This window comes from Crocodylus siamensis, chromosome 5 (assembly GCF_052110815.1).
Source record: "Crocodylus siamensis isolate JL-2025a chromosome 5, ASM5211081v1, whole genome shotgun sequence".
NCBI classification, from domain to species: Eukaryota; Metazoa; Chordata; order Crocodylia; family Crocodylidae; genus Crocodylus; species Crocodylus siamensis.
In genome coordinates, this window is record NC_143399.1 from 79,607,185 (window position 1) to 79,632,381 (window position 25,197).

The following is a 25,197-nucleotide window of genomic DNA, read 5'->3' on the forward strand; positions in this document are numbered from 1 at the left end:
CTAAAATGTATGAACTGAGCAGGTTATAATTTCTTCATCTTAAATCCAGAAAAGCAGTAAGGAAGCTCAGCTGACTTACATAAAACTTTAAATGGTACAAATATTGTAAATTTAAGTTACTATTTTCATAAGAGCAAAGATTACAAAGCAGAAGGACATAATTGGAAAAGAGAACTAATTCAGAACAGATGTCAGGAAGTACTTTTTTTCCCCAAACTGAGCCATAAATATGTGGAATGACCAGTGGGAAATTTTGTTAGGGTGAAAACACCAGAACTGTTCACTGACTAAATCTCTGAAAGCATTAGGGAATCAAATTGCCAAAAATAGAGACTTGATAAAGAAAATTGCTTAAATTCTTAAGTATGTTTAGTGACTACTGTTTAAATGCAGCATGATTAAAAAAAACATTGCCTTGTCGCTTACAAAACATTTATATAAAATATAAATATATAAAAAATTATTTGGACCATCATTTTTGTTGCTCGATGTTCTTCCATCTCCTTTACACTGGATATTTACTATCATTTTCATTAGTACATGCCCTGGGTACTTTTAAATACCCCTTGCAAATACACATATTAGCCTTTCCTTTTAAATAATTATAATTATTATATGACTGTTATGACTTTGCTAACTTGGAAAAAAGAGAAGCAAACATGCATATGCTTAACATTATTATTGTGAGTAGTCCATTGATTTCCACAGCAGTATGGCAATTCCTGTATTAAATGTCTGTAAACTGTGGGGGGGGGGAAACAGAAGTGGCAGAGATTGTATCTTCCCACTCTTCTCTGCTATTATCTAGGTTTATAATCTGTGTATCTTGGCTGTCTGGCGGCTCTCAAGTTCCAATGGCCAAAAGTGCTTTTTATAAAAATATGCATCTGAGAGGTTCTTAACACTTCTATTTTGATGCAGGGCTTGTCCCAAACAGCCACTGCCTTCATCACTCCAAGAATCAATTCTTGCAATCTGTACTTTATGGTACTGTGCTTAAAGACAATTTAGAACATTGAGCTGGTGCAAAAAGTGGTGGCTGATATCTTATCACAGAATCATAGAGAAGTAGAGCCGGAAGGGGCCTCCATAGGCCACCTAGTCCAAACCATCCTATACAAACCATAATCTAAACTTGACATAAGACTACTATCAACCCTGACACAACACAGACCTAACACCCTAACCTGCCACCAATAAAATGGAAGCCATGGCAGCAAATGTCATAGATTTCATAGACATTAGGGCTGGAAGGGACCTCAGAAGATCGAGTTCAGCCCCCACCCCAAGGGGCAGGAAGTCAGCTGGGGTCATAGGATCCCAGCAAGATAAGCATCCAATTTACTCTTGAAGGTGTTCAATGTAGGTGCTTGAACCACCTCCGATGGCAGGCTGTTCCAGACCTTGGGGGCTCGGACAGTAAAGAAAGTCTTCCTTATGTCCAGCCTGAAACGATCTTGCAGTAGTTTATAACCATTCGACCTCATCATCCCTTGGGGCGCTCTGGTGAACAAACGTTCCCTCAGATCCTGGTGGTCACCCCTGATAAACTTATAGGTGGCCATCAGATCCCCCCTGAGCCTGCGCTTTTCCAGGCTAAAGAGCCCCATGGCTCTCAGTCTGTCGTCGTAAGGTATGTTTTCCTGACCTCTGATCACGCACGTGGCTCTTCTCTGGACTCTCTCAAGCTTCTCCACATCCTTTTTGAACTGGGGAGCCCAAAATTGGATGCAGTACTCCAGCAGCAGTCTCACCAAGGCCGAGTACAAGGGGAGAATGACATCTCAGGATTTGCTTGAGAAGCATCTAAGGATGCAAGCCAGCATTTTGGTCACTTTACTAGCCGCAGCATCGCATTGCAAGCTCAGGGTTCCCTGAAGTGCCTTGGCCTGCTGGCTTTGCAAGAGTTGCTCAGCGGGCCAGCAGTGGCAGTAGTCCCCCCGATCCCTGGCGGGCTTAGTTTAAAGCCCGGTGGAGCAGGTCAGCCAGTCTGGCTGAGAAAAGCCTCCTCCCCAGGGGAGAGAGGTGGAGGCCATCTCTTCCCAGCAGCTCACTGCCTCTCTCTACAAAGAGCGGGCTGTGGTCATGGAAGCCAAGCCTTCCCGATGACACCAGCTCCGCAGTCTTTGGTTCACTGCGTGGATCCTCCTCTCCCTCCTCAGCCCATACCCCAAGGCTGGGAGGATCAAAGAGAAGACCGACCACCTGTGCCCCCAGACCCTTTAGCCCCACTCCCAAATCCCTGTAGTGCCTCATGACCTGGCTGGGAGTACTCTGAGCCGTGTCATTGGTGCACACATGAATAAGGAGCATGGGATAGTGGTCTGTGGGCTGCAGGAGCTTAGAGATCTTATCCACAATGTCTCAGATGCGAGCCCCTAGGAAGCAGCAGACTTCCCGGGCTAAGGGGCCAGAGCGGCAGATTACCCCCTCAGTCCCCCTCAGGATGGAGTCTCCCACAACAAACATTTTGCGTTTTGTCTTGGGGAGAGCGGGGGCAATAGCTGCAGTTGGGTCTGTGCTGCCTGCAGAAGCTGGCAACTCAGCAGGCTCTGCTGGAGCAGCAAGAGGTGTGTACCTGTTGCTAAGCTCCAGCAGGGTAGGGGCCTTGGTGTGGTTGGCCTTAGGCCCCTTGACCACCTTGGTCCATGCCCCTGACTGGACAGAATGGGAGGTCCTGGAGTCCTCCCTTGTCCTGGAGGGAGACCGTGGTCTACGCTCCAGCTCCCAAGGGAGAAGGGCCTGACAGTAGTAGTCAATCTCCTGCTCGGAGTCCCTGATGGCACGCAGTCTCTGGACTGTGGCCTGGAGCTCCTCCAGCTGGGATGCCAGAGACCCCAGTAGGGAGCAGACCTCACATGGGGAGGTAGCCATGCTCCATGGCCCCAGAGCCTGAAAAAGGGACAGGCAGCCCCGGCAGCCGAGAGCCAGGGGCTCCATCTGGGTGGCGGTCTCTGAGGTGCCGGGGGGGGCCGCAGAGCCCGAGGGGACTCTCAGGGTGCAGCACATGCCCATCTGTGACGTGCAGCTGGTAGGCAGGCTGGGCCTAAGTCTGTCTACCCAAGGGGGCTTGTAGGCAGGGCCTCAGCCTTCCTGCGCACCCTCCTGCGCGAACTCCACGCTAACTCACACGCCAGCAGAGAAGCGCACCTGTTTGCACAGCCTATTCATGTGGCTCCCTGGGGGTGCTGGGCGAAGTAGGGGCCTGGGCAGGGCAAGACCCGGCCCAGCTCCACTCAGCTGCCTCCTCCCACTCACTAACGGTTAACCCCCTCCCACGACGGGCCCCGCTTACTTCCGGCTGTGCTGGGGGTCGGTGGGGGGCTTCAGGGGAGCAGGGGCACAGTGGGCTTTCACCTGCATGTCTCTCGCCACTCTGGAGCCTAGCCTGTCCTGCTTCAATGAAATGTTGTCAATATAATCTCAAGAAATCACAGATAGATGGCCACCCGCCCCTCACCCCACTACAGAGGAAGGCAAAACAACCCAAAGTCATGCCAGGCTGACCATGGGATAAAATTCCTTCCTGATCCCAAATATGGTGATTGTTCTGACCCTTATACAGTACTTCTCCCAGAAAGCAGTTACACTTCATGGTCTATCTACTCATGGTCTACCTAGCTCCTAGTTAAAGCACTGGTCTTCTCCTTTTAACCCCTAAATATTTGTGTTGTTTAGTAGTATTAGAAACTGCTTCTCTTCATATGTGATTCTATGACAGTTGCAGTCAGATGGTGGACAAATTTACAGATGCCTTGTTTAAATGGGAGCGTACTGAGAGCAACTATGAAACTCTCTCCGAAACTAAATTCCTTTTAGGTCTGACAAGTCTGAATTTTTTTCACTTTTAGATTATGCCTCAAGATTTAGCTGTTTTTCTAAAGAGACCAGAATAGTATCACAGTGGTATCATCCTCTTTGGTAGTAACAGGAATGGCCATGGGCGACCAGTGCCACCTTAGTCATGGGGGGCACGTGTATATATGGTCCAGTGTAAGGAACTAGACATGGCTCATCCACTCACTTGTTATGTTTCTTAGTTGATTCAGAATCTCTTTATGAATTATTTAAAACTAAAGAAAGCTTTCTAAGGATGTAAAATTTCTCTATAACATAATGTAATTAGTCACAGAGTCTACTTCTGATCATTAGGTTGTAAAAAGCATGAAAAAGTATGGTAGGTACTTACATAAACTATTAATTTATTTAAATAAGAAAATGAGCGTGGACAGTTCAAGGGATCCTAAGTCTCATGCATTAATAATAAATAAGTGCTAATAGTACTTAGTTCTTATATAGCATATTTAATTCCTAAATTCCAAAGTCCCAATTTACAGATGGGGAACTGAAATCAGAACAAGAAAAGAGAGTCACACAGTAGGCTCATGACAAAGCAAGAAACAGACTCTAGGCTTCTTGACTCCCAACCCACTGCCTTTGCCACTGAATTGCACCATCTCTTTGTAAGAGTAACTATCACCCTACCAAAACCAGAGTGAGTAGGAAATATGAATAGATGGCAACTAGGAGTATTAAAGAAAGTGAAACACATATGAGGAGGAGCACGTTCAAAGAATTCAGACATATGGCCCAATCCTACCATGGTATTCACAGTCCTTGCTTTCTGGGAGTTTTATCGGTTTGTAGATTTTTAAGACCTGAAGGAACCATTGCATGACTGGGTCTGACTTGCTGTATAGCACAGGCCATAAAATTTCAGCCCACTAACCTTGTATTGAACATATTACTGTTGTCTAACTAAAGTACACCTTCTAGAGATGCCTTCAGTCTTATGTTCAAGGTATGACAAGCAGGAGAATTCCCTGCTTCTGTTGGTAGTTGGTTCTAACAGTTAATCACCTTTCAATGTTATCAAGTTCTGTCATATTTCTGAATTGAAGTTTTCTGAATTCAGCTTTTGGCTATGATGTGCCCTTCTCATATAGATTAAAAAACCTCCCAGTGCACAACGCTTTCTCTGTAGAAGAATTTAAACTCTAAAATCAAGGCACCTCTCAGTCGTCACCTTAATAAGTTAAACAGACTGATCTCTCTCTTTCATCATAAGGCTTTTTCTGATGACTAACCATTTTTGCATCTCTTTTTCATAACATCTCCAATTTTTCAACATCCCTCTAAGAAGGGAGATACCAGAACAGTACACACTATTCTGGTACCTGATATCTGCTGTATTAGAAAAGTAATGTTTCTTGCTTAGTTCTACATATTAACCCCCTTCTTTATATTCAGACATGATATGCAAAGTAATATTGAGTTGCTTGATGAGAAAATTAGTGATATACTTCAGATAAAGCAAAGTATTCAGACCCCTTCAGTAGCAGTTAGAATCTTCTTTTCTCATCACCTTCAGCCCTTAATCTTGCCCAGATTTAAGGAGCTGTTGACTATCCATTCTGGAAGAGAGACAGGCAGTTCAATGAATCAAACATAAAAGTAAAGACAGAAAACTAGGAAAGGAGAAAATGAAGATAAAGTACCAAAAAAGAGGGGAACAATGTGGAAAGAAGAGGCAGTAAATGAAGCAAAGCAAAATGACAAGCATCAAAAGTAAAAGGGAATTGAAAATACAGTTGAGAAATAATTATGAGTGAAATAGATGTGCTAATTAGGAAAATAATATGAGCAGGACTGAATTCAGAGTTTTACTAAGAAGCAAAAATATATTAGGAAAAGTTTTAATTAAAAGTTGGTAAATTCGAGAAATTATCCTTGTGAGCATGAACAGAAAGTATCAGTCAGCCAGAAAGTCAAACCATTATGAATAAAGACACAAAAGTGACTTTTTTTTGTTAAAATGGCATGATACAATCAGGTTTTGTGTAATCCCCTATCTACCTGGGTAAGCATCTCTGGTAGGAAAAGCGGCTCTTGGCCCTTTAAGGATAATGAAGAGCTGAGTTAAGATTTATTAGGAAGAATGATGAAGTGAAAGGAGATGAACAAGTCACTTGATTAATAATTTGAAATAAGATAGAGCAAGTCAAGAATATTATAGACTGACAATTTATTTAAAATTAAAGATTAATTTGAGAAATTAAGGCTTCAAGGAAACAATGTCTATGTGGGAAGAATAGGAAAGGAAAACTTAAAAGTGATCACTATGATCTTCATAAATATTATTTTATTGGTTATCAGGTAAAAAAAATGAGTACCATCTACTTAGGTTTGAACAGCAGCACCCTCCCCCGATAGCAACTACTTCATTAAAGAAATAAACAGACTAATTTAAAAAACTGTTATGTAAACAGTAGTCTTTTCAATAGTTTTCCCAGGCCAAGATAAGATCTAGCTTTCCCTTTTTATTTATTTTTCGTGGACTCCATCAACTAAGATTGTGTTTCCGTGAGTTCTCTGTATTTCGGGCATGAACAACCAACATTCTCCACCATTAATAGTTCAGAACTTTGTCATTATTGAATAATGAATTTACTTGAATTAAGAAGTCTCTGAATCCTTCTTCATCTCCTTATTTAATAATCTGCTATCCTTGCATGTCTGAGTCTCGTCTGGTTCTGGCCTCTCCCATTTGTAATCAGTTCTTATGTGGGTAGTGGGAATTACAATCCCAACAGCATCTCCTGATAATATAATCAGTTTGGTTTGTGGGTTTGTTCGAAACGGGAGTTGTTCCTTTGCTTCCGTACTTTAAGTTTTGTATCTACACAAACAAGAAAGAACTGTCTGTTGTCTTAAAAGTCAGGCAGAGTGGACAGACTAAGCCAATTCAGGAATACTCAGACCTCCCCTTCTGTGGTATCCCAGAATTCCAGGGCAATTGCAACAATTGGTGGAGCTTTTCTGTGTGAAATAAGAGCCATTGTGTGCACAGCATCCAGAACATATTTATAATAATCATAAACCCTTGGTTGAAATCATCTGAATCTTTCTCAAATATTCTGGCACAAATTTCCTGTGCCTGGTCTCAGTCCAAATATTATTTTCAGAATTTGAGGGAAAAAAACACATAACCATTTCTAAGCTATTTGTGGATGAAGATACATACTTGTAGACTTTAAAGTTTATGTAGCTAAAAGGACCAGATTAAGGTTATCTTGCACCATAGGCCCACCACAGCACTGTTCTTGCACCATGGCCACCCTCTTCTTTGGAGTGTCAGTGAGGTAAGTTGGTTGTGGGGATGCTTCTTCCAGCCTCAGAAAAGCAGAGGTGGCAAGACAGAAGTGCTCAGTACTCAGCAACTAAAGCAGGGTAGGCAAAATACTAATTGCGGGCCAGATACAGCCCACCAAACGATTTTATCCAGTCCATGGTGGGTCCCTTGGCCCAGAGGAAGCCCAGGCCACGGTGCATGCAGCCAGTCCTGCCACCCCCAGGTGCATGGCAAGGCAAGGATAGTGCGGCAGCTGGACTGAGCTTCTTGGAAGCCCCCACAGCAGCAGTTTACTCTGCCCAGGTGCCACTGCCAGTCTATCCTGCACTCACCGCCAGGAGTGCCAGACAGAGCAGTCGGGCAGGGAGGTAGGGTCTCCACGAAGACTGACCTGGGACCCCCACATGCAGGGCACACTTAGCCAGGAAGATGGGATGGGGCCATGAGCAGGTGGGGAGTGGCATCCAGGAGTGGGATGGGAGAGCAGGGCCCAGGGCTGGGATTGTGAGGCAATGACAATGCAGGACCGGAGCCTGGGACAGAAGCACGATATGTTCTCTGCACGTCCCTGCCTACGGAACTGGCACCCTTCTCAGGGTTGTGCAGGGAGCAGATTGTGGTTTTGCCCCAGGCCCTGGCCCCATGCTCTCATCACCCTTCAAGCCGGGCCCTGACCCCATCCACCCATCTGGCTCCTGGATGCTGCTCCCTGCCTACCTGCAGCCCCATCCCATCTATTCAGCCAAGCATGCCCTGTCCACGGGGTCCCGAGCCAGTCTCCATGGATATCCCTACCTGCCTGCTCCGTCCCGTGCCCCTGGCAGTCACTGCAGGGCAGATGGCCTGAGGCTGGATAGAACCAATTGCCCCCCTCATCCCCGCCGCACCCCAGGCTGGGTCAGCACCCCCTCCGCTGGGTCAGGTTTGCACCCCTCTCCCCCTGCCCTGCAACAGCTCACTAAAACTCCTTCAGGGGCCCTGCAGCCCAAATAACTGCCCACCCCTGAGCTAGAGTATCTGCAGGGGCTTGTTGCACGCTTCCTTCTGTCACACACAGGGTTCTTCGCTAGGTTAGCATGAGATCCCAAAAAATAGTGGGTGTCGGAGTTAACATCCCACTAAAATGAATGGGACAATTCATCCCTTTCAAAGTTACTGTTCCAAGCTGTCTTCAGTGAGACAGGTATTAAAGATCAGATTACATTCATCTTATTTTTCAAGCTTTCTTCACTCCTGTCAAAGCTAGAAACTTATCTTACTAGGTAAACTGAGATTCTGGCTTAGTTCTGAATCCTATAAATGACCCTACTGTCTACACATAAGGCACTGCAATGCTTCACTTCTAGGCATCTGGCTTCCCTTAGACTGGAATCCAAAGACCTATTTTAGGTACTTATGCATTCTATAATGTACATGGTGAGAATTAGCAACTTAGAATAGGAACCATGCCACCCTGCATTCTGAGGAATAAGCCACCTAGAGTCAGCCAATAAATGCGGAGCAGAGGTGCACCTAATCCAGTAGCTCTCAACAAAGGTGTCAGAGCACACGATTCACAAGATAAACTCAGAGATTTCAAAATAGGAATCCACAGTGTCACAAACCTGTTGTCTTTCTGAGTTCTCTGCAACAGAAAAAATTACTCTGTTATTTTTCCATGGTCAAAAACCAAGTGAAGCTAAGAGCTGGCATTTTCCAAGGAGTGCCTTGAGTCTAATGAGTGGTGCCTGGTGTCTAAAAAGATTGAGAACCACTTTTCTAACCTTCGCTCTTCACCAGAACTTCAGTGCCTGGCACAAGACTGTGGGAAGGTGTCTCTGTCCACAGAGTTCAGATTGGAAATCTCCCCTTAAGGAAAGCACGTTTCTTTTCAGCTCATGACTTTCTTTTCAAGTAGCTGAAGGAGGAAGAGAGGATAGTATCCACTTTTTAAAGTTTAAAACACTGAACTTTTGTTTAAGTTCAGGAGTATTTCCCTATGGGGTGGAAAATCTGAATTCAGTTCCATCCACAGTCAAAAGGGCTCAAATTGTTATATACTTCCCAGTAAGAAACTGCCCTAGCCATCTTTCCATTCTTTCTGTAAGGGGTACCCTCCATCCTTCCTGTTAAAGAGATGTCAGGGTACAGGAAGGAGTTCAAGATGTGGTGAACCAAAGAGAGTGTGAATGAAAGAACTGTTCAAGAGGTTTATATGGCCTAATCAGTAGAGTGCTTCTCTGAAAGGAGAGACCAGAGTTCTGGTTCCTACTGCATTTTATTTTAACCAATGGCTATTTATTTTAAAATACAGTTACTCAGAAAGCTAGAACTCCCCTGCTTTGCTGGGTTACCTGAGCAATAGGCTACAAAACTCAGACTTCCTCTTGGGCTAGCTCCTGCCAAATGAGTCTGGGCAGCGACACAATGTCCATAGGACAGTGGAAATTTTTCCTCTGACCCAGCAGCCTGGTCACTAGAGCACACTCAAGGGATCTAACAGTTTGACCCCCTCAGGCTGAGGAAGGAACTAAAACCAGATTTACTTCTTCCTGCTGAATGCTTAATTCTAGGATACAAACGGTCTGTGCACAAGCACGCACATGCACACACCCACCCCTCTACAGCTCTGTCTGAAAAGAAAGTAACCACAACTGGTTCTTTCAGGGAGTCTGTTGTTATGAGTATGATCCAACTTACCCCCTACTTTCTATAATCATGCTTAGATCACACCCCACAGGGAACTTAGGTAGCAGCAGCTCTCCTTCTGGATCTATTGCCATGTTTAGGCAAGAGACACACACCAAACTGGAGTGGGGCAGTTCTGGGTATAGAAACTCATGGTTTCTAGGAAGCTTTCAAGCTGGCAATGACTTGGGGTGGCTTAAATTATAATTTTGGATGTAGGCACCTTAATTCTGCTTAAGTGTTTCAGGCCTCAAAGCCCTGCATTGGATTTAGCCCTTGATTCTGGTACCTTGCAGCCTGGGAAGTCTGAAACATTTGTTTCAACTCCAGCTTGGAGCAATCAGCTGCCACTTTGGTCAAGGAGTTTATAGCCCAAATGAGTTCTTTCTACAAGAACACACGGGACACGTCTACATGAGATGCTAAATGCACAGTAGACTAATTCTACTGCACACTAGAGCGTCACAGCAAAAGCTGTGCTATTGCGGTAATGCCTACTGCGTATTACATTAGTGTCACTAGAAAGGTGTGCAGCAGCACCACTTACTGAGCACTCAGTTAGTACCTGTTGTTACAGGTACTAAACTTAATGCGCACTACCTACTGGGCATTAATGCATGTGTAGACATGCCCAAGGAGTAGGAAACCAAATGCCAATTCCTGGTACCAAACTGAAGTTTCTTCCTATCCCCTTTGTTACTCTTGGCTTCCTTTTCTTTGATAAGCCCTGCATGGCTTCCTGTTTCATTCCTTTGGGACTGCCAGGTTTGCCTACCTCTCCATCAGCTTATCACACAGTGCTTCACCTTTTTCTACACAGCCTCCCTCTGCGTGTGCTAAGAACTCCCTGCCTCCACCACCAGGCATGAAGGACGCATGCCCCCGCGGGCTGCAGGGGGCACGGCGACCATCTGCAGGCAGTGGTGGTGGTCAGCTCTGACAGCAGTAAGCAGGGAGCTGCCACTGGCAGTGGCCATGGTGGCAGCGGCAGGAGGGTGACCACCCACAGACGCCGGCAGCAGCATTGGTGGCTAGCAGCGATCAGTGACCACCCAGACACCACCAGCGCTGTCACCAGCAAGGGGAGCATGGCAAGTGGTGACCGTCAGCAGGTGCTGCTGGCAGCAGCCAATCACAGGGGGGGTACCACCAATCTCTGGGGGGGCATGTGCACCCCCTACACATCTCCAGTGCCACCAGGGGCTCCTTGCTGGGCCAGGACGCCCTTCCCATGTGCTGTCCCCTGCCCTGTCCACCTGTCTCTCCTGAGATCAGGAGCTCTGGAAAACACTTGGGCATGGCCCCGGTGCAGGAGGTGAGGGAGGAGATGCCCGCCAGCGAGCAGCACGCGGGGGGACACGCAGAGGCTCCCGCGAGTCGCCGGAACGAGAGGCCGGGACCGTGGCCGCACGGAAAGCGAAGCGCTGCCGTGGGGCTGCCCGCGGAGCCCCGGTGGGCTGAAACCGCAGCCGAGCCGGACTGCATCAAAGGGGATCTCCCCGGCCGGCCCGTCACTGCACCGCCCCCGCAGGGACAGAGAGTCCCCAGGCGGCCGCGCCAGGGCGGGGGGGTCGGAGACTCCCAGCGGGCGCCGCCGCCGCCCCTGCCATGAGGTCACCGCTCCACTATGCGGCCGCGCCGCCGCCCCCGCCCGCTCCATTGCGTCACGCCGGGGTATCCCCGCCGCCCGGCCGGGGCAGCCCCGGCTCACCCGCCCCCGCCGCTGAGCCCAGCAGCGCCCAGCCGCGGCCGGTGCCTAGGGGTCGCCGGCGGGAGCGGGGCCGGGCGCTCCCTCGCAGCGCCGGGGCGGGCGGGACTCCGGCGCTATAAATAGGCGGCGGAGCCTATATTTGGCGGGGCCGGATCACACTCCCGGCCCGAAATAGCCCCGCGTGGCCGCGCCCGCCCTGCTGCTGCCGCCGTCGCCGGCTCCGCCGCTCAATGGGCCCCGCCCCGCGCCCGCCGCCCGCGCGCTGTCCCAACCGCCAGGCACAGACCAGGAGCTAAATTTAGCAACGCGGCTTGCGTCAATCACGCGGCCCTCGTGCGTCACCCCCACGGCACCGCCCCTTGGCACGGCGCCCGGTGGGTCCCGCGCGCCGATTGGCTGCGGCCGCACGAGGACGGTGTTCCACGGTGACGTGTCCGTGCCGATTGGCCGGGTCGGGGGCTCGGTGCGCCGAGCAGGAAGGAGCGCGGGGCCGCCCACCTGCCGCCGGCTTCCCCCGCGCGCCCGGGCCGGCCCGAGCCCTTCCGGCCTCGGCCTCACGAGCTGCCCCGCGGCAGGGGGAGTCCCGCGCGGTGTCCCGCAGCCCCCCTCAGCCTAGGCCTTCTCCTCCGGGGCGGGGCGGGGAGCCAGCCACAACCACAGCTCCGCGCCCGGCCTCCCCTGCACAAAGTGAAAGTGCGGGCGGCGCCTCGCCCCGGCCCGGCCCGGCACCGGCTCCTCCCGCGTGCGAGCGGCTGAGCTCCCCGGCGCAGGTGCACCCGGCTCCCCGGGGATACGAGCGAATCCCCGGGGAGCGGGAGGGAATCCCCGGGCTGTCCCCCCGCGCACGCCCGCCCCACCTGTTGCAGCGGCGGGCGGGAGCGCGGAGTTAAAGCCAAGCACGCCCCGCACACCCCCGCGCCCCAGCCAGCTATGAGCGCGGACCCCGCACTTGGCGCAAGCTCGGCGCTGTCAGGTGCTGGCAGGTGCCGCCCGCAGCCTGGCCCCGGGCGGCGCAAACTTCGGCAGCGGCCGGCCCGGCCCGTCCTGCCCTGGCCGGGGAGAGGCGGCGGCGCGCGGGCCGACCCCGCTCGCTGGCTCCCCGTGCGGCGCGGCGCGCTCCGTGCCGCCGGAGCGCCTCGCACACACTGGGGCGGGCGGGCGGGGGGGGTCAGCCGCGTCAGGCTCCCATGGCGTCACTATTGACGTCTCGCATTCCAGCTGCTCTATGGAGAGGCCGCTAGGGCTCCTCTCGCATAAATGACGTTGCGCGAGGGAGAGGGAGCGCAGCGCGGAGAGGAGTCCTCCTGCCTTTCCTCGCACCCACCCGCACGCAGAGCCAGGCAGCGGCGAGGGAGCCGGGCGGAGAGGCAGGTCCGTAGCCCGCAGCCGGCGCACATAAACAAAGACACATTGCAGCGCCGCGCGGGCTGCTCAGCGCTCGCTCCCAGCCGCCCGGGGCAGCCGCCGCCGCCGCCGAGGGGGCTGCTTCTCCCTCTCCCTCTGCCCCTTCCCGCTCGGCCGCCGCTGTCCGCCTCCCGCCGCCCCGTGCTCCGCCGCCCGTCTCCCATGCCCCACGCTCCCGCGTGCTGCCGCCTCGCCGCGCCCGCTCCGCTGGACAGCGCCTGCCCGCGCGCTCGAGGGGACACGGGCTCCGCCGACTCGATGTAAAGACGGAACCGCCACAGCAGCCCAGTACGTAGGTGCCGGGGCGCGGGGGGCGGGCCGGGCCGGGCCGGGCTGTGCGGGCTCCGCCGGGAAAGTTGCCCCGGGCAGCGGGGACGCGGGCGCCGCGGCCGGAGCGGTGGCATTTCTGCGAGTTGTTGTCATGGAAATGATGCCGGCGGCGGCGGCGGGCGCGCCTCCCTCCCCTCGGCCCGCGGATGTGGCCCCACGCGGGCGGGACGGGACGGGGCGGGACGGAGGGAGCGCGCCCTCCCGCTTCCCGCGCGGCTCGGGGCAGGAATCAGCGGCGACCTCGGCTCGCCACGTGCGGGACAGCGCGGCGGCCCCTCCCCGCGTCACGGTGCGGCGGGGACCAGCTGCCCAAGCCCGCGCTGGGGCGGCCGACTCGAGTAGTCCCGAAGTTTGCAGGAGTGCGGGGCGGGCCGGGGCGGCGCTGCCCCCCCCGGCCGCATTCCTCCCCTTTCCCCAGCTCTGCCCTGGAGACGGGCGGGGGCAGCGGGGCGATGTGCGGGGCGGGACGCGCTGGGTCTCGGCGTTCAGCGGGAAGGCGAGGGGGAGCTTCCCCCTGCTGGAAGGTCCGAAACTCCGCGGCGGGCGGGAGTGTGGCCGGGCGGCGGGGTGAGCGGGGCAGGCGGTGATTTACCGCCCCGGTGCGGCGCGCTTGCGGGGCTCAGGTGCGCGCCGCGGGAGGAGCGGGCCCAGGCGCCCGGGGTCCTGCGAGCTGCCGGCCTCCGCGCCCGGGCCGGGAGCCGACGGCCCGCGGCGCTGACACCGCCGTCCTGTGTGCCAGAGCCCGGGTCGGAAGAGCGCCCCCCGCCGAGTCCCGGCTCCGCAGAGCGGTCCCAGCTGGCCCGCACTCCGCCGCCCCCTGCCGCCTCCGCCGTCCAGACAACCAGCCCCACCATTCAGCGAGCAAGATACCCTCCAGGTAAGAGCCCCAGCCCGGCGCTGCTCCTCCAGCGGGACTTGATCCGGCGTAAGCGAGGCCGCCGGGGCGGGTCCGGCTTCGCTCCGCGGGCGCCCTGGCCTCAGGCATGACTGGGGCCGAGAGGGCATCGCCAGCCCCGATCCAAAAAGACGCAAAGATTTATTTATTTATTTATTTATTTTTTTGAGGGATGCAGCTGTGGTTCCCACGACGTGACTTGCTCCTCGGCGCGTTACGCGGCGCCTTTCCCGCTTCAGGCGGGCCCGGGGCTCCCCGCGAAGATGGGAAAGGTTTGGGAAGGCGTCTTCTCTGCGCCTGAAACGCTCGGTGTGGAGAGGGAAGGAAAGCAGCGGAGAATTTACTTTTGAGGGAAAGTGATGCCGGCGCTTAAAGTGGCAAGGAAAAGCCGGGGCTAGAAGCAGAGCGTAGATAACCCTGGGAAAAGAGAAAGTAGGAGGAGTTCTGTTGATCCCAGCAGAGCCTTGGCAGTTCAACTCTTTCCTCCTTATCTGCTCTTCAAATAGAGTTCACTTTAGACGTGTCGGCTCGGACGCCTGCGTGGCATCCTTGTTTCTTAAGCAGGATGAACATTTTTTTTGCCGAGAAAAAGGCATGGCAGATCAGTGGGCGAGAGCTCCTGCTCCTTTCCAGCACGAGCAGAAAAATCCGGCTTCCTCCCCACGGTCACTGTCCACATGTCAACTCTGGCCATTATTTATCAGCTCCTTAAACTGCATTACTAAATGCATTTCCATTGGAGGTGCATGGCAGGAGTTTCTTTTCCACTTGCTTTGCCACTCTCAACACTTTAATAGTAACTAGGAAAAGTCCTTTAACAAACATCCCCCACCCCCAAATGTTTGACATCACACATTGACAGGGAGCCAGTTGTCTTTATTAATTTGTGTTAATTTAATTGTGCACATTCTGCTGGAGACGGACAGGCTAATACAGAGACCAGCTAGATAAAAAGCTGAAGATGAAGTCTGTAAAGACTTTGTTCTCCTGCCTTCTTCCCTTCTCTGGTTCTTTCTTTTAATACTTGGAGATGCAACTTTTTAAAAGGAGGTAATTTTAAGAAGCATAAGGAATGCTTTTCTCTCACCTTTTCCATTTTCCTGTGAAAAGGAAAGAGCAAAGCGTCCTCTTAACATGAAAATACAGTAATGAAAAGCTGTTTACTTAGCTCCAATATGTTCCTGCACAGAACAAACAATGAGGAGGAATTTAAAAACAGGGCTTATTTAACTGAAATTAATGTAATGATTATGCAATAGTTTCAAATGAGCATTTTAAGAAACCAAAGCAAAACAAATTATTCTTAAAGGTGAACAGCTATCTTTAAACCTAGAAATTTTTATGTGAATTATTTATCAAGTGCCTCTGAAATATAAATCATACTAGTTTTAAATAAATGAACTAGTCCTAACTCTGAAATACATTTTCCCCATGAGCAATAATGCTTTTTTACTGTCTTAATTTTTTTTTTCTGTGCGATAGTTTCCACTAACTGATAAAGGGATTATTTTTATTTCCTCAATGTTTGTCAAAGTGAAACTCAGCAAGGGCATTTGATTTTGATTGCAAATACTGGCCTCGAATCCTGCAGTGCTTATGCAGACAAACCTCACATTGATTACAGAACTGGGTACATTATTTCTTATGAGGAAGAACAGAAATAGTGGAGCGGCAGAAGATCTAAAAAGAAATAAACTATACACAGTCAGCCTTTATGCTACTAGACTCATCACTTTAACTATCAGTGAACTCGATTGTTTCTTATAACTAACAGGTCAAAAGGAATATTGTAAGCCTCTGCCTTGATCTCCCATAAAAGTAGGGTTGGAAATATTAGGTACCCTTTTGCAGATTTATATGTATATAGCGCTATTAGCTTTTAAGTAAAATTCATTATGTTAAGGGGTTCTTAACAATAGCAGCAAAATAGCACCCTCATATATTATCTGATTACAAATGTATTCTGAAGGCCTTAAATTAAAAGGATGAATTTCTCTTCACAGCTACTCTGTAGCGTCTACAGTGATTTCAGTTTTTCTTAGACATATGCTGGACACAGTGCACCTTTTTAAAAGATATATTTCTATGTATATAAAGTATGTGTATGCGTATGTGTGCATGTATGTGCGCATACACACACAGACATATAAAAGGTATGTCTGATAGCCTGATTTTCCTCTTCATGAAATTTTTATGGTGTAGGGCTATATACCATTCCCATGCTGCTTGTTTAGTTCTCGTGGACATCTATGTATATTAAACACCAGATCTAGGGCAGCTTGTGCTGGGTTCTATTCATTTTCACCTATATAAATCTGGAGTAACTCTAGTGACCTCAGTCAGTGTAACTGAGAGCAGGATGTGGCCCTGATGGTGTCTAATATATGCTTATTAAAGTCCAAACACTTGAAGGTGATTTATAATTCCCATATTCTGGGAGGGGGCCAGGGGAGGTATTTAATTTAGCTCCATGAAATGCAGGAAATTGCCATAAAAGGATAAGGAAGAAGTTAGTAGTGACCCCAAACTGCAGCCTCAGCATGCCTCTTGCCTGTTGTTAATAGCCCCTTTTGCCCTTGCAGATATGCCCTGTGTGCAAGCGCAGTATAGCCCTTCACCACCTGGTTCGAATTATGCAGCTCAGACTTATGCTTATGGCACGGAGTACAGCTCAGAGATCATGAACCCGGACTATACCAAACTCACCATGGACTTGAGCAGCACTGAGATCACTGCTGCTGCTGCCACCACCTCCCTGCCCAGCTTCAGCACCTTCATAGAAGGATATTCTGGCAACTATGAGCTCAAGCCCTCCTGCTTGTACCAAATGCAATCTGCCTCCTCCTCCTCCAACCAGAGGCCCCTCATAAAAATGGAAGACAACCGGCTGCCTAGCTATCATTCCTCACTGCCACCCTCCACAGATGAGGGGATGCCCAGTACCTCCATGTACTTCAAGCAGTCTCCCCCTTCCACACCCACCACGCCAGGATTCCCCTCGCATCAAACCTTGTGGGATGAACCTCCACACTCGCTGCAGCCTGTACAGACCTGCATGGCCCCCAGTCACCTGATGGACACTGCTCCTATGAAGACTGTGCCCACGCGTTTCCCCCTCTTCCACTTCAAGCACTCACCACCTCACACGCCAGCATCTGGAAGCCACATGTGCTATGACCCTGCCTCCCTGAGCCTTCCCCTTGGACCCGACAGACCCACTGCCAGCCAGGCCACTATGGAGAGCCACCCTTATGGTCTCCCTCTCACCAAGAGATCAGCCGCCTTAGCCTTCTCATCACTGGGCCTCAACACAGCCGCTTCCAGCTTGATGGGTGAGAGCAGTAGTAGCAGCAGTGGCCTCCCATCCCCACCTAGCAGGAGCTCCTCATCTGGAGAAGGCACTTGTGCTGTGTGCGGGGACAATGCTGCCTGCCAACACTATGGAGTACGGACATGCGAAGGCTGCAAAGGCTTCTTCAAGGTGAGGATTACACACACACTCCAGCCCCACACCCAAAATATGCCCATCCAGTTTAGCTTCTGTCTGTCTCTGTGACCCAGGAGAATTGAAATGGTTCCTGGAGCAGCAAGTGAAGAATTCAGACCCATCATGCACTGCAGTGGGGTATACACCAGGTGGCTGTTCATAAGCGGCCAAATCATGCCTGCCGTAGAAGTTAATGAATTAGATCAACCACTGCACAGCTGAGGTAAATCAGTGGAGGTAGGCTAATTGATGCCAGCCCAAGGTCTTGTCCATAGTGTCTTCTGAAGTGTTCAGGTTGCTTGTTTCAGGGACTGCCTTTTTCAGAATAAATCTGCCTCAGCATACTGGATTGACTTAGTCCCTTACCTAAATTAAATACTTTTAAAATGAGACAGAAATCTGGATAGTCACTCTGTAATTTAGCTGGTAGTGATAGTAAAACCCTTGCATTCCAGTAATCTAAACAAATGTAGCTATGAAGACATACCAAGGAGGTGATTGGATCAGTGTATGTTATAAAACAGGACATTTGTAATTCTATGAAGTTGCTGCCTCATTACAACTACTTAGCTTAAGAACAGAATTAATTCTAATGAGTTTAAGGTATCAAATAGTGCAGTGACTAAGCATTGTTCAGTGCCTCCATATTAGCTCTGTTACTTACTGAGAAGGTTGTGGGGCTGGAGAATGACACTCATAATTTATACACAGAGTTCTCTGCAAGAAAACTTTTCTGTTGATACTTTCAGATTCTGTGCATTTGCTGGCTTTTAAAGTTAGGTTTAGGCTTGAGTATGAAATAGTTTTTATTTTTCAACAGATTGTAATTTTAGGTCTCAATTTACTCTGCACAAATTGCGTGCTTTAGTTTAGAGTGTGAAATACATCTTAGAGTATTGAGTTTAAAGCTGTGATTTGGTCAGTTGCTTTTTGTAAGGAGCTCTTCCTCTTCCCATCAGAGTTAATGGGTATGCTCCCACTAGCTTTGAGGAAGCAGGAACAGGCCCTGAAAGTTTACAACATTTTTTTTTATTGTACTGAGTGCTGTCAGTAATAATACATTTACACTACATTGCCCTCACAATTTATTAGTAATTTAGGAACAGTTAGATTATATAACAAAAGTTGTCCTGGAGTAGGTGATATTAAGGGCCCGATCCTGCTTTGAAGACAATTAAGAGTAAAGTCCATTTAAACTGGGAACAGGATGCAGTCCTGAATCTGCTAAATATTTTTTTCAAGTATAACACATAACTTGCAGTTTAAGTTATAGCAAATGTTGTTTTATATTCCTTATTTTTATTATTTTTGATGTGGCCTTTTATTTCTCCAGGAACACCAACTGTGACTGAATTAACATTTTTCTATAAATGTAGTATCACTGAAAAATTCAATTTAAAATGTTGCGCTCATTGATTTGTTGGTGTTTTTAGGCCTGTGCTATTAATTGTTTGTTTGTGCTGAGATCAAATTATTTATTGACATATTCTTGATTTAAAATATATAAACACATTGCACTGATTACAGCAATCTCTATTTCCAGTCTTAATGCTTTTTTGGAAAATCTATAGTTACTTTACAGGTTTTAAAAACACCATTTATACAATAATGCAGATTTTAATAAAAACAGGCCAACCCTTCCACCAACCACCAAACATTCACTTTAGAGATAAGCATATATAACTAGAATATAGCTCCATTCATTTTTCCTAGAGTAAATTATCTTTCCATAGACTTAACTAAGTAAGTATTGTTGAGGTGGCTTTTGTATTTTTGCTTTCATCTCTCTCAATGCTAATGGCTAGCAAAACGAGGTATTATGATATTTGACTAACAATAGTGATAGCAAGAGAAGTACATCTCAGATCATTTTGATTTTATTTTAATAAGGTCAGCAATAATCAGGGGAATGAACCAAGTAGAAAATTGTTCCCACAGGGATATTAAAAGCAGAGATAATCTAATCCCCAAAGGTAGATATGATGACCTGGTAATTTCAGATATGATTTTATCATTCAAAGTTGGCTGTCTCCAGAGACTTGCTTCAGAACAATCCTAGATGATTTTCATTGTCAGCAGCTAACACTAATAAAATTGTTTTTCCTGCAGGCTAGCATGTTAGGAAATTAATTTTATCTAATTATATGAATTGCACTGTCGCTTTTCACATTGTAATTAAAATACATCCTGTCAGGTCCCAGCTTGTTCAAAAACCTATCAGTTGACTACTCCTGTGTTGCATTTTCTCAGAGAACAGTTCAGAAAAATGCAAAATATGTTTGTCTGGCAAATAAAAACTGTCCAGTGGACAAGAGACGTCGTAACAGATGCCAGTACTGCCGATTTCAGAAGTGTCTCAGTGTTGGCATGGTTAAAGAAGGTAAGGAGCATTGCTATTGCTAGCACAAATATCTAAATATGACATTTGAATCTGTCTGTCTATGCATTCTATGATGAATTTTATAAGGGTGAGCTCCCTAACCTATTTTTTCCTTAAGTGCATGAGTGAGGATGGGTGGCGGGGGGGTGTGATATATATATTTTTTTCTTCCAGGCAGTTGTCTTACAATATTTGAACGTTCTAGAAACACAGGTTCAAGAACAGCAAGGTCATGAAAGGATGGTTTCTTTCCCAAATACCCTGTAAATTTCTCCTTTCAACCCTTTCACAATATGCTACATTGTATTTAACTGCTATCCTCTCCTTGACAAGGGCTGCACCTCATTTTATACTACATACCTGAACATCAAGCCCTATCCTGTCCCCACTGGGGGTGAGGGCAGAGTGGTTTAAGGTGTCTTGCTTTACCTCCCATCATGTGAGTTTGAGACCTGCTTCAGATTCATACTAAATAATAGTCGGTGCGGAGGATACCTGATCTAAGCTGGGGAATAAAAGGAGGCTGAATGGGATGCTAGCCATATCACTCCCTTGTGTGCCACTGGTTACAGAAATTGGGATGCCTTGACTATGTTCCACTAGGCTCAGGAGGACATGCTTCCATGTAGCTAAATAAGTTTTATCATTAATTTTAATAGATGCAAGATTTTACCCCTAGGCTCCAGTTCTGTGAGTGCTTAAGTGAGTAACATGAATGTGTATGTAGTCCCATTCAGCGTTGTTCACATGAATAATCTAACATTATTTAAGCAGGCATATCATTTGTGATGTGCTTTGAGGAAGCCAAGAATCTTTTCAGTTAAGTATTCTTCAAAAGGGATCTAAACAGTAGCAGTATTAAAATTTGTGTTTCAAATTCAAGTTTTCTTTCAGTAATAGAATTTGTGTGTTTGTGCATGTGCATGTGCATGTATACGTAAAACAGTGATTCTCAACTAGTGTACTGCAGCACCCTCAGATGCCATGAGATACTTTTAAGAATGCTAGGCAATATTAGCACTATTATTAGGTATGCAGATACCTATACATGCTTCACAAGATAAACCCAGAAATTTCAAATTGGAAATCCATTGTGTCAAAACCATTCTGACCTGTTGTGGTCTTTCTGAGTTCTTTGCAGTGGGAGAATTGCTCGTTTGCTTTTCTGTAGTCAAAAAATGAATGCAAGCTATGAGCTGGCATTTTCTGAGAGAAGACTTGAGTCTAAGACTTTTACATCAGTGGGTGAGAACCGCCAATGTAAAACTTAGAAATGTAGTAACACAACTAGATTCTATATAAGAAGGTTGTCACTCAGATGGTATGTTAATGACTATGAAAATGAGTTTAATACCATTTGTATAATATTATTTATATTTATATTTATGCGCAATTAAAGATGGCAGTGTCTGATATATATTTAACTTGAAGCAATGGCTGGTTTCACTGGATTAGTCAACATTAAAAACTAACATGGTGTTTGTTTGACTTGTATCTATTTGCTGCAGTCATTGCAGACTGATTTTCTTTTCTTCTTTTTTAACTAGTTGTCCGCACTGATAGTTTGAAAGGGAGAAGAGGCCGGCTGCCTTCCAAACCAAAGAGCCCCTTACAGCAGGAACCTTCTCAGCCATCCCCACCTTCTCCTCCAGTCAGTATGATAAATGCCCTCGTACGAGCTTTAACTGACTCCACACCCAGAGAGCTTGATTACTCCAGAGTATGTTTTTCTTTTTTCTTTTTGCATACAACATTTTGTTTTTATTTAACAATGAGTATGATTTAGTATAAACTGTATTAGTTAGATAAAGTAGTAACTGAAACAGCCAGCCCCATTAATCACTGCTGTGAAGAGGTGCACCCCAGTGTTTACAGTTGCAGGCTTACAACCTTAGTTTCCAGTTTGGAAAACCTAACTCATATTTGTCAAATTCAGATATATGGGTTAGCGCTATCTGAATATAGCTATACTCAGATATATGTATCATATGAATCTATATCTGGTTGTGGAAACAAATCAGAACATATCTGGTTGTGGAAACAAATCAGAAATTTAGGTCCTGATTTTGCTCCTGTTGAAGTCAATGTGAGTTTTGCCATGATTTAAAAAATGGGAATGGTTTTTGAACTTTGCATAATATAGTATGCATATTCTTCAGAAGTAATTCAAGCCTGTGGAACAGTTATTCAAATTAAACAAAAGTATTAAATCAGGAAAGCATGTTCATATAATATAGATGTTTGTAAGATTTTTAAACCTTGATTGTTATATACATATTTTTGGTGCATTTCACAGTCTTTTGTAGATAACAGGCTACATGCTATGCTGTAATTATTAAAATGTATTGCTGTAATTTCAAAACAAGAAAAAAATACAGCTCAGGAAAAACATGAAGAATTTCCTTCTTACTTGTTACTAAGTATGAGACTGGAAAGAAGTCAATTGTATCAACGTGTCACTTATGGTACCAATTTATCACTTGTTATTAAGTAGTACTTAACAGGGAAAAATATATTCTATCCTATTTTATATAGAGAGACTTTTTATTATTTTTAATTGGAAAGATAGGATAGTAATTACAGGCATTTTATAGATTCTTTTCTGCAAGCTAAACTTATTATAAAAGCATTTATATGTTTTATTCTTATTAAGAAACCAGTTTTCTATGATTATTTTTAAGGGGAGAATTAAGTAGGTATATACTGATATAATCAGACTTACCCAGAATAAATTGTGGTTTGATCCTGCAAACACTTTTGAATGTAGGTAGGTTTACTCACAGACATAGACCTACTGAACTCAGTGAAACTACTCAAGTCAGCACAGTTATGCAAATGTGTGAGTGCAGGGTTCAGCCCTAAATATTTATTAATATAACTTTTTTAACAATTACAGCACTGAATGAAAATTGTGTTCTTATGTGATTTTTTTTTCCAACTGACTGAATATTTAAATTCTTCAGGAAATGCATCTAAATGGTTGATATTTTTATGATTATAGAGAAATTTAAAGGAAATCCATGGTGGCACTAAATTAGCTTATGCTTGATATCTAAAAATTGTGTTTGATTGCCTGTTGGCGGGATTTGATAACCTAATTTTGCTTTTAAATAAAAAAATAGTTTATACTGCTTGGTAGTGAAAACGTTTTAATTAACCTAACATACATGAATTAATAGCTATATTTTTGAAATTTTCTGCATGCTTTAACAAATTAGACCAATAAAAATAGAAATAAGCTGTGTACTTTCAAAATCACATTTTAGAATTCTGGACAAGTGCTGATTAAATTCAGGTATGTTAGTTAAGTCTTGACCCTGCAGTGCAGTGTATATGGGTAGCCTTGTGGTCATGATTAGGGGGTCAACCACAAAAAAATACATGCCAGGATCAGGGCCTTAATTATTAGAATGTCCAGCAAAGTAGAGTTTTGTTCACTGTAAGAAAATGCTATACGATTTTCAGTACAGAATGTGTATTTTTCCCCCAATATACTGCACAAAGAAAACTCCTTATGATATAAAATAATATAATCCAGGGATGTCAAAACAAATCTTATTGGAATTTGTTCAGAACATTTCTACTCTTAATTTCAGGGTTAATTTTACTTTACCAGGATACAGTAATGGTATATTTAGATACTTGGTTTCAAAAAGCAGTTACTAGGAAGAGAATTTATTTTATGAACTCTTTAAAGGCCAAGAGCCATATTCAGGTCTCACACCTGTTTCACTGGGACAATTCCATGAAGTTCAGACTTACTCAGTATACATGAGCTAAGATTCAAGCACCATATCTTAAAGCTCTTATTCAATCCTATTTACTTTGTACCACAACTGGGTGAAATGGGGCAATAATCTGCTCCCACTAGGTATATGCAGAGGTCAGAAATTAAGCAAGTCTCAGGCCTACTAACGCAGAAATGGAGATGCCCTGAAAAGTCATCATGGCTCCTCCTCTTGAAATCCAAGGAGGCCATCTCCCTGTTTTTGCAACTATAGGAATTCAGGGAGGTATGACATGAGCCGGAGAGCATAAAACTAGTGCGGGATCTCTCTCTATAGCATCAGAGTTTCAGATCCTGCACACATTTTCTACATAAAATAAAGCCTCTCCTCTCACAACTCCCTCTTTAGGGAAACTTGGCAGCAACCACAGGCAGAGTTCCTGTGATGTCTGAGTGCTCTAGCCAGGGAGGTGAGGGAGGGCTTCCTCTTCTGATTTTGTCTCAAAGGCCACCAGTTTATGCTGCCACCTCAAGCAATGCAGAATGGTCCCCCTGTTCTGTACTGGCTGCCTCAATAAGGCCATGCTTACTAGTTATTTTGTTGTGGGAGTGAGGTCACATACCAATTCCTTTCAATGGGACAATCATTCAAGAACTGCATATGTTTTCCCAGGGTTCAGAACGTTTTGTGCGTAAGTCAGAACTATAGAATTTGGCTCTAATTGGTTGCCTCAGCTATTTTTTGGTAACATGTCATTGTAGCAAAGAATGACATATTCTGTCAGTTCAAATGTAGGAAATATAATTTACATATTTTCTCTCCTTAAAAATGCTCTCGTGGGGTAGATTAAGTTATTGAAATTTTAAAAATGAATCTAAGAAAAGCCTACAATTATTAAAAGTGTATTCAATATAATTAATAACCCTGCTACAATATGGCAGTGTAGAGTGTCATGTAACATTCACATTATCTAGCGTAGCATTTAAATCATAGAATTTTCACTTCCTATATTAGTATTCCAATTAGGTAAATTTCTTATCCTTAAGGGATACTTAAAAAAATATAGAGCCAAATTTATCCCCTGTGTAATTCTATTGACTGCAGACAAGTTACAGCCACAACAAATTTAGAACTTTTCTTTTCCTTTCCTTCCTTCTTTTTTTCCCCTCTGTTCTCTGGTCTCTCTGGTTGAGAGCATGCCCTTTCACAGAGATACCAGAGGGAGCAAGAGGAATTTATCACAGATCATTCAGTAGGCCCTCCATGGACTCTCTCCCACATAGGGTGCACCCATTCCCTGCTTTACATGCATCACCTTACCCTATGTGGATATTGGTAGTACCACAGAAGTGACCATTCTCCAGCAGTCCTGTTTGGCGTTGGAAAACCCACACAGAAAAAGTTCCTTCTGTGCACAGCTTTTGGAGGCAAGATCGGGCCCTGTACAAGGAAGAATATTATTT

At 46.5% G+C, this 25,197-nt stretch overlaps 1 protein-coding gene across 6 annotated transcripts in view; it reads left to right on the plus strand.

Moving 5' to 3' along the window:
• The first annotated feature begins 12,691 nt into the window (after window positions 1-12,691).
• The window catches only part of NR4A3 (nuclear receptor subfamily 4 group A member 3), a 30,298-nt gene continuing 17,792 nt past the window's right edge, over window positions 12,692-25,197 (plus strand). Inside the window, exons 1-6 of one of the 6 annotated variants that reach the window (XM_090049381.1) lie at window positions 12,692-13,202; window positions 13,984-14,121; window positions 14,310-14,411; window positions 16,722-17,620; window positions 19,877-20,006; window positions 21,554-21,726. In XM_090049381.1, the coding sequence (XP_089905507.1) occupies window positions 14,312-14,411; window positions 16,722-17,620; window positions 19,877-20,006; window positions 21,554-21,726 (1,302 nt within the window). In that variant the 5' untranslated portion in view covers window positions 12,692-13,202; window positions 13,984-14,121; window positions 14,310-14,311. Of the gene's footprint in view, window positions 13,203-13,690; window positions 17,621-19,876; window positions 20,007-21,553; window positions 21,727-25,197 lie in introns of those variants that run through there. The other 5 variants (XM_090049384.1, XM_090049380.1, XM_090049383.1 and 2 more) reach the window with 5 other exon arrangements.